Below are 17,803 nucleotides of genomic sequence, written 5' to 3' on the forward strand. Positions count from 1 at the left end.
GTTGGTGTTGTTCCCTGCATTTCTCTTGTTATTGCTGCAAGGTGAAAATCATATTTTAAGCATAAATTAAGGAGGATTTCATACAAAGCATGATTAATGTTTGGAATGGTCTTTGGCATAGGGTAGTGCAAACAAAAATCTTGGATTCATTTGAAGGACAATTTCAATTATATCATGGAGAAATACACAGAAAGATGACTAAACAACATTCAACAAAGACCACCCTATTATAGAAAGGATATTATTAAATTAGAAAGAGTGCAGAAAACATTTACTAGGATGCTCCCGGGACTTGATGGTTTGACTTATAAGGAGAGGTTGGATAGACTCGGACTCTTCCCTGGAGCATAGGAGACTTAGTGGTGATCTTATAGAGGTCTACAAAATATTGAGGGGCATTGATCAGTTAGGTAGTCAACATCCTATCCAAAGGTAGGGGAGTCCAAAACTAGAGGGCATGGATTTAAGGTGAGAGATACAAAAAGGGTCCAGAGGGACAACTTTTTCACTCAGAGGGTGTTGAGTGTCTGGAACAAGCTGCCAGAGGAAGTAATAGAGGCGGGTACAATTTTGTCTTTTAAAAAGCATTTAGACAATTACATGGGTAAGATGGGTATAGAGGGATATGGGCCAATTGGCACTAGCTTAGTGGTTAAAAAAAAAGGGCCGAAGGACCGGTTTCCATGCTGTAAATCTCTATAACTCTATGACCAATAGTGAAAAGTTGCCATAAAACTAAACAGATCACTTACGTGCCAATGATAGGTGTGTGGAATTTGGAGACCAGCAAGGGAATAAGAAATCATGAGCAATTAAAGCAGATAGTTTTCCTTCTTCCACAATGAAGATCAAAGCCAAATTGATGTGTGTGTGTGTGTGTGTGTGTGTATATAGGGAATCATGAATGGAAAAAAATTATAATGGAGCAGTTAATTGTGGAATTGAGACCATCCAACTTACTTAATCAGTCCAGGGATCTCTGTTCCCCATGGAATAGGCCCAGAAACTGGCAGCACAAATCGGCCATTAGAATTCTGAACTTTATCCTTCAGAAAGATGGACACCTGTGGAGATAAATTACGGTCAGGTAAACAATGATGATTCCGAAACATTAAATAGAGATATACTGCATGGGATTACATAATATATATTACATAATATATATAATAGGCACAGGAACAGGCCATTCGACCCTCCCAGGTCATGTTGCATTTGAACCTCCTCCCATCTTTCCTCTTCTAAATTTATCATTGTAATCCTCCATTCCTTGTTCCCTCATTTACCTGCCTAGCTTCCCCACAAATGTATCCGTGACAGTGCCTCCCAAACCATGTCCCAAACAACTCATTGCAACACTTGAAATTCAACACAATGCCAGATGCCAAAGGCAATTCAGCAAGAAAGCAGAATAGTAACTATTAGATTCCTTACTTGAAACAGGATATACTGGCACTGGAGGGGGTGTAGAGGACATTCACAAGGTTGATTCCGGAGTTGAGAGAGTTGGCTTATGAGGAGAGGCCGAGTAGACCGGGACTATACTCACTGGAATTTAGAAGAATGAGGGGGGGGTCTTATAGAAACAAAGAAAATTATGAAGGGAATAGTTAAGATAGAAGCAGGGAGGTTGTTTCCACTGGTGGGTGAAACTAGAATTAAGGGGCACAGCCCCAAAGTAAGGGGGAGTAGATTTGGGACGGAGTTGAGGAGGAAGTTCTTCATCCAAAGGGTTGTGAATTTGTGGAATTCCCTGCCCAGGGAAGCAGTTGAGGCTACCTCGTTGGATGTTTTTAAGGCAAAGATTTTTGATTGGTAAAGGAATTAAGGGTTATGGTGAGTGGGCGGGTAAGTGGAGCTGAGTCCACGAAAAGATCAGCCATGATCTTATTGAATGGCGGAGCAGGCTCGAGGGGCCCCTCATGGCCTACTCCTGTTCCTAGTTTATATGTTCTTTAAATAGTAATAGTTGCTGATTCAATCTTTGGAATAAATTACCAAAAGTGTTCACTGCAGTCCTCCAAAATGGAGCTGAATGACTTTTGAGAATGTTTTAAGTTGATTGGGGGTGTGAGTTTGGTGTTATCAATGACCAGAGATTCTTGGAGTTTATTTGATTGGCTTGGATGATGTCGGCAGGAGGAGTGGGGGAGCTATTTCCCAGAATTTCCCAAATTTAGTTGTGGTTTTTCCTGAAATAAAAGCAAAATACTGCAAATACTGGAAACTGAAATAAAAACAGAAACTGCTGGAAAAACTCAGATTTGGCACATCTGTGGTGAGAGAAACAGATTTAACATTTCAAGTTGAACATGACTCTTCTTCAGAAGTGCTCTGGCACTTTGTGTATTTTTTATGACACTTTCTGATATTTTTGCCTCTCCTAAATTTCACAGAATCACAGGGCAGAAGGAGGCCATTCGGCCCATTGTGCCTGCTCTCCGAATGAGTAATTCATCGAGAAGGAATTCTCCCGTAACCCTGCGCAGTTTAATTCCCTTTTGAATGCTTCAGTTGACCCTGCCTCCACCACACTCTCAGCGAGTGCATTCCAAACCCTGACCACTCAAAGAACAAAGAACAATACAGCACAGGAACAGGCCCTTCGGCCCTCCAAGCCCGCGCCGCTCCCTGGTCCAAACTAGACCATTCTTTTGTATCCCTCCATTCCCACTCCGTTCATATAGCTGTCTAGATAAGTCTTAAACGTTCCCAGTGTGTCCGCCTCCACCACCTTGCCTGGCAGTGCATTCCAGGCCCCCACCACCCTCTGTGTAAAATATGTCCGTCTGATATCTGTGTTAAACCTCGCCCCCTTCACCTTGAACCTATGACCCCTCGTGAACGTCACCACCGACCTGGGGAAAAGCTTCCCACCGTTCACCCTATCTATGCCTTTCATAATTTTATACACCTCTATTAAGTCTCCCCTCATCCTCCGTCTTTCCAGGGAGAACAACCCCAGTTTACCCAATCTCTCCTCATAACTAAGCCCCTCCATACCAGGTAACATCCTGGTAAACCTCCTCTGTACTCTCTCCAAAGCCTCCACGTCCTTCTGGTAGTGTGGCGACCAGAACTGGACGCAGTATTCCAGATGCGGCCGAACCAACGTTCTATACATCTGCAACATCAGACCCCAACTTTTATACTCTATGCCCCGTCCTATAAAGGCAAGCATGCCATATGCCTTCTTCACCACCTTCTCCACCTGTGACGCCACTTTCAAGGATCTGTGGACTTGCACACCCAGGTCCCTCTGCGTATCTACACCCTTTATGGTTCTGCCATTTATCGTATAGCTCCTCCCTACATTATTTCTACCAAAATGCATCACTTCGCATTTATCAGGATTGAACTCCATCTGCCATTTCTTTGCCCAAATTTTCAGCCTATCTATATCCTTCTGTAGCTTCTGACAATGCTCCTCACTATCTGCAAGTCCTGCCAATTTTGTGTCGTCCGCAAACTTACTGATCACCCCAGTTACACCTTCTTCCAGATCATTTATATAAATCACAAACAGCAGAGGTCCCAATACAGAGCCCTGCAGAACACCACTAGTCACAGGCCTCCAGCCGGAAAAAGACCCTTCCACTACCACCCTCTGTCTTCTGTGACCAAGCCAGCTCTCCACCCATCTAGCCACCTCCCCCTTTATCGAAGAGATTAATGAAAGGATGGAGAAAAGATTCACGACAATGGTTCCAGGGATGAGGAGGTAGACTGGTGAAGCTGGGACTCGCTGCGTGAAAAGATTTCCCCTCACGTTGCTTTTGCTTCTTTTTTTCAATTATTTTAAATCTGTTCCCTCTCATTCTTGATCCTTTCATTGAATGGCAAATTTCTTCCGATCTACTCGGTCCAGACCCCTTATGATTTTGAATATCTCTAGCAAATCTCCTCTCAGCCTTCTCTTTCTGCAAGGAAAACAGTCCCAGCTTCACCAGTCTACCTCCTCATCCCTGGAACCATTGTAGTGAATCTTTTCTCCATCCTTTCATTAATCTCTTCGATTTTGACCTAACAAAAAAAATTGGTTGATGTGTATAAATGATGATCAATCTAATACTGCCCATTTTATTTTCTCCAAATGGACATTATACTCCTCTGGGTGCCACGATCCTAAACCAGGCATAAAATTCTCACCTACTCTTCGACTACACAATAAACAATTTTGTAATACAACTGTTAAGTTGCAGACTCAGTAGGTTCCCCCCACGTGTGCATTTGCTGTGTCACAGAGCAACCAAGAACTCAGTGCACTTACTCGGATATGGAGATCCTGAAAGAAAACCAGCAGTGTTTGCCTGATGAGCTGAAACTCTCCTGCTGATAGGCAGCTGTACGTCTATCAGAGAAAGGCAAAAAGTCAAGCATTATATTCCAAACCAGCAAAGCAGAAAGACCTAATCCATTTCACAGTATTAACCACAGTTGACTAAAGTAAAGTAAAGCTTATTTATTAGTCACAAGTAGGCTTACATTAACGTTGCAAACTGCATATCCCAGCTAAACCAAAGCCCCCCAAGACTGTGATACCAAAGACCTCAGGAAGAGGCAGGGATGGATCACCTACTTGGCATTTCTGGCTGAAGACAGTTACAAATGTTTCAGTTTTGTCTTTTGCACTGGTTCTCCCATCATTGAGAATGAGAATGATCTAGTTAGTTGTTTAATTGGCCATCACCATTCATAACCTGATGTGGCAGGACTGCAGGGCTTTGACCTGATCTGATGTTGAGGGATTGCTTAGCTCTGTCTATAGCATAAATCCTGTGCTGTACCTTCACCAAGTTGGCATCATATGTTTAGTTATGCCAAGGTGTTGTACTCTTCAGTGAACCAGGGTTAATCCGATGGAAATGGCAGAGTGAAGGATAAGCCAGGCCATGTGGTTACAGATTGTAGTCGAGTAGAATTCTGCTGCTACTGACAGTTCATAGCACCAGTTTTGAGCTGCCATATATGTTTGAAATATATCCCATATTGCAAGGTGGTAGTGTCACACAATATGATGCTGGATGCCCTGAATGTGAAGATGGGACTTTGTCTCCAGAAAGACTGTGTGGTGGTTACTCCTACCAATTCTGTGACAGGTAGATTAGTCAGAGTGAGGTCAAGTAGGCTTTTCCCTCTTGGTTCTCTCATCACTCTGCCAGATCCATCTTTTTGCCTTGCCTACCAAGCCAAGCTAAGGTTCCCCCCATGCCCTAATTCTTGCATCTTTCTCTAACTTTTCTAATTTTCTGTACAGTGTCAGGATCGCCGATTGAACCTATTCCCACAAACTGCTGACCACCCAACTTGCCTTGTTGGTCCCCTGCTATCTGATATTGTAAACCGTTCCCCTTCCTTTCTGTCATCATTACCCACCTCTTCTGAAATTTCATCCTGACCACTCTCCCCAAGTGCTCCAATATTGTCAAACAAACTTGTCCTGGAAACATTCCTCCAACCATCTATCTCAATTACTCCTGCTAGATCGTGTACACAATGATGCCTGTAGACCGACATTACATGACATTTTTATTCACATGCCTGGTCCAACAGTTGCCTTAGCATAGAGTGAAGATAACACCCACCTCAATCAGCTGTCGAAATGTCTCATCTACCTGGTTGAGAATGCTTGGAGAGTCACGTATAAATTCCTTAACTGCATCCATATGATTGAATGTGACCAATAAGATATCTTTAGGTCGTGGACAGAGCAGCACTTGGTACTTGAATGCCATTGTCATCAGGTCATAGAGCTGGAGATTATAGGGAAACAAAGCACAGATACCAAATGCACATGGGGTTAAAATAAACAATAGTCTTTTCTGCAACCAAAAATCATCTTTGGATTCCTATTTCCCTCCCAAGTTGCGACCCTTGGCTTTGGCTATCCATGGCTTCTTCCATTTTTTAAAATCTCTAGTATCTGAAGATAGTGCTGGAGCTAGGAGTATGAATTTTCATCGATTGGAACATTTGATAGGTTTTCTTTGAATTCATTTGTGGGACATGGGCATTGCTGGTTGGCCAGCATTTATTGCCTATCCCTAGTTGCCCTTGAGAAGGTGGTGATGAGCTGCCTTCTTGAATCGCTGCAGTCCACGTGCTGTGGGTTGACCCACAAGGCCGTTAGGGAGGGAATTCCAGGATTTTGACCGAGTGACTGCAAAGAAATGGCGATATATTTCCAAGTCAGGATGGTGAGTGACTTGGAGGGAACTTGCAGGTGGTGGTTTTCCCATGTATAGAAGTTCATAGAAGCCCTACAGTGCAGAAGGAGGCCATTTGGCCCATCACGTCTGCACCAACAACAATCCCACCCAGGCCCTACCCCCACATCCCCAAACATTTACCCCGCTAATCCCACTAACCTGCACATCCCAAGACTCTAAGGGACAATTTAGCAAGGCCAATCAACTTAACCCGCACATCTTTGGACTGTGGGAGGAAACCGGAGCACCCAGAGGAAACATACGTAGACATGGGGAGAATGTGGACCTGAGCCGGGAATTGAACCCAGGTCCCTTACGCTGTGAGGCAGCAGTGCTAACCACTATGCCACCCAATCTGCTGCCCTTGTCCTTTGATATTGAAGTGGTCATGGATTTGGAAGGTGTTGAAAAGGATCTTTGATGAATTGTTGCGATGCAACTGCGGGTTGTTAGAGGGGGCCACAAACCATTCTTATATTCATATTTTTTTGAATAAAGCTAGACCCTGCATTTAGCCCACATACTCTGACATTGCTGAGAGGATTAAGCATTGTAATTATAATAAAATGAAAACAAATTATGATGGATGCTAGAATCTGAAACAAAAACAGAAAACGCTGGAAGATTTCAGTAGGTCTGACAGCATCTGTGGAGAGAGAACAGAGTCAATGTTTCGAGTCTGGATAACTCTTCGCTCTGACAAAGGGTCATCCAAACTCAAAACGTTAAGCATTGTAGATAAAACACACTGCTGCTACTGAGCGTCGGTGGTGGAGGGAGTGGATGTTTGCGGATGTGGTGCCAATCAAGTGGGCTGCTTTGTCCTAGATGGTGTCAAGCTTCTTGAGTGTTGTTGGAGCTGCACCCATCAAGGCATGTGGGGAGTATTCCATCACACTCCTGACTTGTGCCTTATAGATGGTGGATAATCTTTGGGGAGTCAGGAGGTGAGTTACTCACCACAGTATTCTTAGCCTCTGACCTACTCTTGTAGCCACTGTGTTTATATGGTGAGTCCAGTTGAGTTTCTGGTCAATGGTAACCCCAAGGATGTTGACAGTGGGGCACTCAGTGATGGTAACACCATTGAATGTCAAGGGGCGGTGGTTAGAATGTCTCTGATTGGTGATGGTCATTGTCTGGCACTTGTGTGACGTGAATGTTTCTTGCCAATTGTCAGCCCAAGCCTGGATATTGTTCAGATCTTGTTACATTTGAACATGGACTGCTTCAGTATCTGAGGAGTCGCGAATGGTGCTGAACATTTTGGAATCATCGGCGAATACCCCCTCATCTGATCTTAAGCAGTTGAAGATTGTTGGGCCTAGGACACTACCCTGAGGGACTCCTGCAGAGAAGTCCTATAGCTGAGATGACTGGTTTATTTCCATGGTACTGTTTAACACTCAGGCAACCAAAAGAGCAGAGCTGGAAAGAATATCTGCTTCCAACAGCTTAGCTCAGATCAGGGTTGTTAGAGGGGACTACAAACCATTTTTACATTCATATTTTTTGAATAAAGCTAGACCCTGCATTTAGCCCATATACCCCGATATTGCTGAGAGGATTAAGCATTGTAAATATAATAAAATAAAAGCAAATTATTACGGATGCTAGAATCTGAAACAAAAACAGAAAATGCTGGAAAATCTCAGTAGGTCTGACAGCATCTGTGGAGAGAGAACAGAGTCAATATTTCGAGTCTAGATGACCCTTCGCTCTGACAAAGGGTCAACTGAACTCGAAACGTTAAGCATTGTAATTACACTGGAGTGATCCATTCACCTTGTCCATGCTAGCCTGATTAAGTCTCATAATGGAGGCATGAGCCAGTCGATCAAACACTGTTCTTAGGGCTTTCTTGGAATACAGTTCCTGAGATTTGAATAATTCCTCCATGAACTTCTTATTAAACATAGTACTGATAATGTCATTCATTACTGAAAGAAAGCAGAAAGAATTATATACAATTTAATAAATAATTATATTGACCAGTGGATAGAGGCACTGCCCTGGGTAGAACTCAACAGCACAGACCTAGCACTAACATCGTAGATTCAATCCCAAATCTGTCCAGAGTTAATTGAGCTAGGGTAGAGTGACAGCTGGGAGCAGATCAATTATAATTAGCCTGGTTACAATATTTGACTTGATGGGACGTGTGCATGTGGTAGGATCAAGTACAGCTGTGATGTTCATACAATCAAAAGATTTAGACTGTACCTTTTGAATTGGGTATTTTAAGTTGACATCACTGGTTCTATAATGTATTAAAGACAAGAATAAAGATGGAATATGCCAAAATAACAAAAGGCCAAGCAGCAGCAAGGATTCTGATTGGATTGCACTGGCTTCTTGAAACAATGGTTTTGCTGAAAGGACTCATTGGGTTGTTTTGAAAGATTCCTTCCAGATTGAAAGGCAAGATTCATTATTGTTCACAGCGTGCTCGACACTCAAAGAAGAATTATCTTCAAACTGCCCGAGAATGAAGATATAGAGAAGGGGATAAGGAACTGGAGAATGTAGATGAAGAGCATTACCCAGCAGTGGTACAAGTTTCCAGAGCTATAATGCAGGAAGTTATTGAAGGGACATCCTCCTGAACTATTTTTCCCTTTCCTGGAGCACCAAAACACACTCTCCTTCCATTTGATCCAGAGCTGACACCACCAGGCAATATCCTTAAACAGACCAACCCCAATGTGCTTTTGTTACATCACTATGATTAAGATGTGGCCAAACTGCATTTTGCTGCATTTGCTACCATTTGCCAGTGGTGGAAGGAGCGATGTTTAAGGTGGTTAGTGGGGTGCCAATCAAGCAGACTCATTGCCTTGAATGGCATTGAGCTTCTTGAGTGTTGTTGGATGGTGAAGGAACGGCCATATATTTTCAAGTCAGGATGATGAGAGACTTGGAGGAAAACTTCCAGCTGGTAGTGTTCCCAAGTACCTGCTGCTCTTGTCCTTCTAGATGGCAGTGGTCATGGGTTTGGAAGGAGCTGCCTTTGTCACTTTGGTGAGTTCCTGCAGAACATCTTGTAGATGGTACACGCAGCTGCCACTGTTTGTCAGTGGTGGAGGGATTGAATGTTTGTGGAAGGGGTAGCAATCAAACAGGCTGCTTTGTCCTCGATAGTGTCAGGCTTCTCGAGTGTTGTTGGAGCTGCACTCATCCAGGCAAATGGAGAGTATTCCATTACACTCCTGACTTGGTGCCTTGTAGATGGTGGACAGACTTTGGGGAGTCAGGAGGTGAGTCACTCTCCAAGGATTCCTCGCCTTTGACCCAGTCTGGTAGCCACAGTATTTATATGGCTAGTCCAGTTCAGTTTCTGGTCAATGGTAACCCCAGGATGTTGATACTGGGGGATTCAGCAATGGCAATGCCAAGGGGAGATGGTTAGATCCTCTCTTGTTAGAGATGGTCATTGCCTACTTATGTGCCCAAATGTTACTTGCCACTTGTCAGCCCAAGCTTGGATATTGTCCAGGTTTTGCTGCATTTGCATATGGACTGCTTCAGTACCTGAGAAGTCGTGAATGGTGCTGAACATTGCGCAATCATCCCCACTTCTGACCTTATAATGGAGGTAATTTATGAATTGGAATGGTGCCATGGAACCTTCTCCATCCACCTGAAAGTCAGTCAAAGCCTTGGTTCAACATCTCATCCAAAAGACTGCAGTTCTGACCATGCAATGTTCTCTCAGTACAGCACTGTTGCGAAGTTGAGTAGAGTAATTGTAGATTGTGAAGTAGAAAGTTAGAATTTGGTGTTTGTAAAATTGTAAAATGCTAGAACGGCAAGCATTGCATGGTCCCTTTAAAAGGTGGTGCTTTTTCTGTGAAAACTATGCAAGTACATAGAGTACCCAAAATGAAACATTTGTATTGAAAGGTCAAGCAGCAGATTTTTTCCAAAACAACAGGCTTTTGAATTTAGCCAATCAATTTGAATCAGGTACTTAGATACCAAGAACCTATTAAATGTAAATCTGATGGCTTTGACAACCTTGGACCAATCCTATTGTGGGAAATATTGATATGTCATCACAGGTATAAAATAAGAGGGGCAGTGGGACAACAGGAGAGAGCAACTGCCACCTGCCAGTGATAATAACTCTAGAAAGAGAGAGACTTGCTGGCTCTCATAGCTTCACTTTTGTCTTAAAAGAAAGCACCATCGAGATAGCAAAAGTACCAAAAAAGAAAGTAGTTCCAGACAGAAGAATCAACAGAGAAGGCCCAGAATATTCAGGAAGACACCAAAACTAGTTGTAAATTTTGAGAGTGACTAAATTCTAATTTGTTAATGAGTGAGAATTGTATTTATTTGAACAGTATTCCATTAGAATCGTGTTTTATTCGGTGTGTTAAGAGTTTAATTAATTTGTTCACTGTTAGATAAGTAAATAGTTACACGTTGATTTTAGAGTGTCAGGAATGTATTTTGTATTTAACCACTAGGAGTTGCTGAAGAGCAGGTCACACCACTTCTCACACACTTTTTACAGATTATAAGGCGAGGTATTCCTCTTTGGGTGTTTTCTCGGAGGGCGGGGGGATCAGCCTCTGCTTTGTAACAACACCTAGCATTCGCGTTGACTTTTGTGCTTATATCCTGGACTGGCCTGAACTAGAATCAACCATTTAAAGCTGGGATGGACAGATTTTTGGTCTCTCAGGCATACAAGGAGCAGGTGAGAAAATGGAGTTGAAGCCCAAGATCAACCACGATCATATTGAATGCAGGTTCGAAGAGCCAAATGGTCTATTCATATTTCTTTAGTTCGTCTGGTTCAGGGACAAAGTGTGCCAACAACTAATCCATGGCTGCCACTGGAAACTGTAATAGCTGTTCTTCCTGCACCAATAGAGACACATCAAAAGAAATCCCTACTTCTGACAAGTCAACGCATTGCTCTTTGTCCCGCATGTATGAAAAGGATATATAATCTCTGAAGTTTAGAAATATATTTCATTGAAAAAATACAAGATTATCAGAAGGACGAACAAAGCAGATGCTGAAAGGATTCCCCTGGCTGGAAGAACTAGTTTCCACATCAGTTCCACACCATGAACTAATTTCCACATCATGGAAGACCTAGTCTCAGGACAAGGGGTTGGTCATTTCAGAGAATCCATTTTCACTCAGAGGAATTTGAATCTTTGGAATTGGGGTCTATGAATGCTCAGTCATTGAGTATATTCAATGTTAAGTTTGAGAAATGTTTGGACTCTATGGCAATGATGGGACATGGGGATCAGACAAAGTGGAGTTGAGATTGAGAATCCACCATGATCTTATTGAATGGCAGAGCAGGCTGGAAGTGACTGAATGGCTTATTCCTGCTTCTTATGTTAATTCATGCAAATAGAATTAATGGAGAAACAAGTTACATTTTGACAGTATTTGTATTGGACAATGGGTCCTGGCAGAGAATCCCCACTCATTCTACAAACTGGTCAGAGTCTCTTGGAGAGATGTGGATTGTGGTGTAGCATTGTTATAACAATATCTGACATGAACGCATCACATTTGGACAGTGCTGCACATGTTATAATACATCACTCAGTGATGATTTAAACAAGCTCTTTCACTATTTGTCCATAAATTATGACATGTCAATTTGATAATATTTGTACAACACACTTTTGGGGAGGCAGAAGAAAGAAAGATTCCTTTCTGCCCTGGGAATAAAGACAACCATCACGGAAGTTTCAATTCCATAATCCACTATCCTCTTGAAGGAGGCTACCAGGATCACGTGAACAGAACAAAGACGAGCACGATCTGAAAGTACCAAAATTACACCAGGCTTCCAAAACATGTTTTGTAGATTAGCAAACGAGGAGCAGCCAGCTGTAGCGCTTCAGAACTGCAATCTCCATTCTGCATATTCAGGCGTGAAGCTTAGGTGCAGAGGTACAGGAGCTTGAAAAGATTTAAAACCTAAAGTAATATTTCCCCATTAATTCTCTGGTAAGACTAGACAGCTCAGAAACCCCACCACTTTATTTTCAGGCTAATAGCTTCAGTATACAAACCTACAGAGTCAGCCTTGTTCCTTATCAATAACTCCAATAAATCTAATGCACATTATACATGACACATTTTGATTTTCAATATGTTCCTGAATCAGGAAGCCTACTTTGCTTCTAAAGATGCAACCTGGCCAATTGGGTGGGGCTGATGTTTTATTTCATGGGCCCATTTCTAGATGACACAGTGGTGTTGCCACATGAAATCACTGTGGGTCCCAGCATTGCCTCTCAGGGTCAAGTTGGACCTCACCAATAAGCACACCCATCTCACGACTGATGATGGAAGGACAGATGGCCATGGACTTGGTTGTGCAGTACCTCGCAGGCATGATCAGTGCGTTAGTCTTATTCTACTTTCAAAGCTGAACAGAAAACAGGATTTCTTTTACTCATGATTATCAGTCCTGTCCCCTTCCTCTGGGAAGAAAAGGGATAAAGTCCAGGGCTGAGGGGGTGATACTTTTTCTGCAATGCTATGTGCTTATTTGGAAAGAGAGGCGAGGTAGGGCAGCACAGTTTGCAACTATGCAGGTAAATGGAACAAAGTACTGTACAATACCTCGTTGTCGGTCTGTCTCTGGCCAATCATCTACAAGATGCACAAGAGAAAAATGACAATGTTTTTTTTAAGTAATTATGACTAATTACAAGCTACAGCAGCTGGTGGCTTATATTTCACAGATTACTAACACAGAAAAATATGTGCAAAGAAACCTTTTTGCAACACATACGTCAATTAGACTGTGAAAAATACCAGCAGTATAATTATAGATTTCCTTTCAGATTGGAAAGAGTCAAGAGAGAGCCATTTGAGCTGTGTAATACTATGGTTAAAAAAAAACTGGTGTTCAAATCCATTCTCACACAATGTCCCAAATGTCCACTACTCCAATCGACAACAACCATCCAGCACCCCCAACCCTCACCCTCATTGCATTGAATTCAAAGTCTTCAACCTGATTTTACAAATCTTTGATGTGGAGATGCCGGCGTTGGACTGGGGTAAACACAGTAAGAAGTTTAACAACACCAGGTTAAAGTCCAACAGGTTTATTTGGTAGCAAAAGCTTGTGTGGCTTTTGCTACCAAATAAACCTGTTGGACTTTAACCTGGTGTTGTTAAACTTCTTACTGTACTTTACAAATCTTTCCCAGTCTTTGCCCCACTTAATCTCCTCCGACTGGGTGTCTGAAATTGTATTCTATCTTCTAATTCTCACCTTCTCTCCACAACAGTCAATTCTACCCTCGGTAATTAAACCTACAGCTAACTTGCCCTTAAACCCTCACTTCATCAGCTGTCACTTTCAAAAGTCTTCTTAAAGACTTTCTGTTCAACTTTGCCTTCCACCACGTCCCCTAACACCTTTTCTAATATCCTGAAATGCTCTGCAATTCTTTGGTACATTAATAAGTGTAAATTGTTGGTGAGAAGCGCTGCAATGGTGCTATCATACGGGGAGCAATTAAAAGAGAAGTGTTAAAGACTATCACAACATTGAACTGTAACGGCCAATGTCTTACTCCATACGTATTGATATAGTTAAGTTCAATGACATCATTACTTGAAAAACAAAGGGAGCGTTGCAATTTCTAGGTAGTCAATGTTTAAAAAGTGTGCCAGAGTCAAATAAATATGCTTTAAGGAATAAACTAAATGGTAGATGATAGATTGAGCTGCCCACAACTAATTCAGCATGGTTTGTCTATTATTCTGAATATCCATGAAGTGATGCAGTTTGGTCACACAAATAGAAATATCACCTACACATTGGTAGGACAGAACAGCAAAGGAATTGAAAAATACAGGTGATCAAATTATTAGAAATAGAACCACAGGTCAGGGGATAAAACTAAACTAGGGGCCACAAATATAAGATAGCTATTAATAAATCCAATTGTGAAGCAAGGATAGATTTCTTTCAGAGAGTGGTTCGAGAGTACAATTCACTACCACAGAAAGTGATTGAAGATAATAGCCTAGGTGCTTTCAACAGGAAGGTGGACAATTAAATAAAAATGAATAGAAAGGTATGCAGAAAGGTTGAAATGAGGAAAATGGAATAGAAGGAGACCGGAGTGAAAAGGCTAACTCAAGAAGTTAAAGATAGTATCACATTGAAAGAAAAAGCATATAATTCTGCAAAGGTGAGTGAATCTTAGAAACCCTACAGCACAGAAAGGGGTCATCGAGTCTGCACCGACCACAATCCCACCCAGCCCTACCCCCATATCCCTACATATTTACCCACTAATCCCTCTAACCTACGCAGCCCAGGACACTATAAGGGCAATTTTAGCATGGCCAATCAACCTAACCCGCACATCTTTGGACTGTGGGAGGAAACCGAAGCACCCGGAGGAAACCCACGCAGACACGAGGAGAATGGGCAAACTCCACACAGACAGTGACCCAAGCCGGGAATCGAACCCAGGTCCCTGGAGCTGTGAAGCAGCAGTGCTAACCACTGTGCTACCGTGCCGCCCAAGTGGCAGATCAGAAGATTGGACTGAATAGCAAAGAATGACTAAAAGTTTAATAAGTAGGGAGAAATTAGAATATGAGCTAGAAATACAAAAACAGATCATAAGAGTTTCTACAGGTATTTAAAAAAGGAAAAAAATAAAGTGAACACTGGTCTTCTAGAGTGAGTCTGGGGAATTGATCAAGGAAAATAAGGAAATGGTAGATTAATTGAACTGATATTCTGTATCTGTTTTCACTGTAGAGGACAAAATTAACATCCCAGAAATAATCATCAATCAGGTGGTGGACGGGAGGGAGGAATTTAAAACAATTACCATCATCAGAACAACTGTAGAGTAAATGATTACAACTAAAAGCCGACAAGACCCAGGTCTTGATTTGATTTGTCACATGTACTAGGATACAGTAGAAGTATTGTTTCTTGCACACTATACAAGCAAAACATACTGTTCATAGAGTATATAGGAGAGAAAGAAAACAAATGGTGCAGAATATAGTGTTGCAGTTACAGGTAGGATGAAGAGAAAGATCAGTTTAATATATGATAGGACCATTCAAAAGTCTGATGGCAGAAGGGAAGGAGCTGTTTTTGAGTTGGTTGGTACGTGTCCTCAGACTTTTCTATCTTTTCCCAATGAAGAAGGTGGAAGAGAGTATGTCTGGGTGCATGGGGTCCTTGATTATGCTGGCTGTTTTTCTGAGGCAGTGAGATGTGTAGACTGGGTCAATAGATGGGAGACTGGTTTGCCTGATGGATTGGGCTATGTTCACAACCCTTTGTAGTTTCTTGCGGTCTTGGTCAGAGCAGGAGCCATACCAAGCTGTGATACATCTGGAAAGGATGCTCTCTATCATGCATTGTAAAAATTGGCGAGAGTTGTAGCAGACATGCCAAATTTCCTTAGCCTTCTGAGAAAGCAGAGGCGTTGATGGGCTTTCTTAACTATAGCGTCGGTGTTGAGGGTCCAGGACAGATTGTTGGTGATCTGGACACTTAGAAACTTGAAGCTCTTGATCATCTCCACTTCATTACCATTGATGTAGACAGGGGAATGTCTTCCACTATGTTTCCTTAAGTCGATGACTAGCTCCTGACATTGAGGGACAGATTATTGTCATTGCACCATTTCATCAGATTCTCTCGCTCTTTCCTGTCGGATCTCATCGTTGTTTGAGATCTGACCCACTACAGTGGTGTCATCAGCAAACTTGAAGATGGAGTTGGAGCAGAATCTGGCCAAGCAGTCATACGTGTATAGGGAGTACAATAAGGGGCTGAGGATGCAGCCTTGCGGGGTACGAGTGGTCCGGATAGACTCTATAATAAGAGTCTTAAAAGAAATGTCTGCAGAGATAGTAAATACAATAATTTTAATTTTCCAAAATTCCCTAGGTTTTGGAAAGGTCCCATCAGATTGGACAAAAGCAATTCAAGAAACAAGGGAGTCAGAAAACAGGAACCTACAGGCTAGCTGGCTTAATATCTGTCACAGAGAAATACTGGAAATAGAAAATTGCAATGCAATCAAGGACTCAACATGGTTTGTGAAACAGAAATAATTTCAACTTAGTGAAGTTTTTTGAGGAAGTAAGAAGCAGTGTAGATAAAAGAGAACCTGTGAAATGCGTGGTACTTAAATTTTCGGAAAACATCTGACAGAGGTTACTACACAAATAATGAGCTCATGATGTAGGGGGTAACATACTGCGATGGATAAAGGATTGGTGAGCTAACATGAAACTGTCGGCATAAATGGGTCATTTCGGGTTGGTAAGACGTGACAAGTGGGGTGCCACAGGGATCAATGCTCGGGCCTCAACTACTTACAGTTTGTATCAATGACTTAGATGAAGGGACTGACTGTACAGTTGTTAAAATTTGCTAATGACACAAAGATAGGAAAGTAAGAGAACGTAAAGATTCTGCAAAGAGATATGGATAAGTTATGTGAGTGGGCAAAGATTTGGCAGAAGTAATATAATGTGGGAAAATGGAGGTAGACTGCAAAGCTTTGAGATATGGAGGGATCTGGGTGTCCTGCTACATCAATCACAAAGAGTTAATATAAAGATGCAACAAGTGATTAGGAAGGCGAATGGATTATTGTCATTGATTGCAAGGAGAGTGGAATATATAAGTAGGGAAGGTTTGCTATAGTTGTAAAACATTGGAGACACCACATCTAAAGTACTGTGTACAGTCTTGGTCTCCTTACTTAAAAGGATATAAATGCATTAGAAGCAGTTAAGGAAAGTTCACGTGACTTTTTAAGAATTCATTTACAGGATGTGGGCACCGCTGGCTTGGCCTGCGTTTAGTGGTCATCCCTAGTTGTCCTCAAGGTGGTGGTGGGCTGCCTTCTTGAACCTTGCAGTCCCCGAGCGATAGGTACACCCACAGTGCTGTTAGGGAGGGATCTCCTAGAATTTGACCCAGCGAGAGTGAAATAATGGTGATATATTTCCAAGTCAGTGTGGTGTGTGACTTGGAGGGAAATTTCAGATGATAGAATTCCAAAATATCTGCTGCCCTTCTTCTATAGGGTAGCAGTTGTGGGTTGGAAAGTGCTGCCTAAGGAGCCTTGGTGAGCACCTGCATCATGTTGATGGTACATATGGCTGCCACTGTTCATGGCGGAGGGATTGAATGTTTCTGGGAGGAGTACCAATCAAATGGCTGTTTTGTCCTGGATGGTGTTGAGCTTTAGTGTTGATGGAGTTGCACTCATCCAGGCAAATGGAGACAATCCCATCACACTCCTGACTTGTGCCTTGTAGGTGGTGAGTTACTTGCTGCAGGATTCTTAGCCTCTGACTTGCTCTAGTAGCCACAGTGTTTGTATGGCTAGTTCAGTTTCTGGTCAATGGTAAATCTCAGGATGTTGATAGTGGGGGATTCAGCAATGGTAATGCCATTAAATATCAAAAGATGTTGGTTAGATCCTCTCTTGTTGGAGATGGTCATTCCATGGCACTTGTATGGGTGTGAATATTACCTGCCACTCGACAGCCCAAGCTTGGATATTGTCCAGGTCTTACTGCATTTGGACATGGACTGC

At 42.3% G+C, this 17,803-nt stretch overlaps 1 protein-coding gene across 2 annotated transcripts in view; it reads right to left on the reverse strand.

The window, feature by feature from the left end:
* The window catches only part of oscp1b (organic solute carrier partner 1b), a 42,511-nt gene that overhangs the window by 16,824 nt on the left and 7,884 nt on the right, over positions 1-17,803 (reverse strand). Inside the window, exons 1-5 of one of the 2 annotated variants that reach the window (XM_078237722.1) lie at positions 12,025-12,136; positions 7,992-8,146; positions 5,583-5,750; positions 4,268-4,348; positions 961-1,064 (exon numbers count right to left, since the gene is read on the reverse strand). In XM_078237722.1, coding sequence (XP_078093848.1) covers positions 961-1,064; positions 4,268-4,348; positions 5,583-5,750; positions 7,992-8,144 — 506 coding nt within the window. In that variant the 5' untranslated portion in view covers positions 8,145-8,146; positions 12,025-12,136. Of the gene's footprint in view, positions 1-960; positions 1,065-4,267; positions 4,349-5,582; positions 5,751-7,991; positions 8,147-12,024; positions 12,137-17,803 lie in introns of those variants that run through there. The other variant, XM_078237721.1, reaches the window with a different exon arrangement.

This window comes from Mustelus asterias, chromosome 21 (assembly GCF_964213995.1).
Source record: "Mustelus asterias chromosome 21, sMusAst1.hap1.1, whole genome shotgun sequence".
Lineage (NCBI taxonomy): Eukaryota > Metazoa > Chordata > Chondrichthyes > Carcharhiniformes > Triakidae > Mustelus > Mustelus asterias.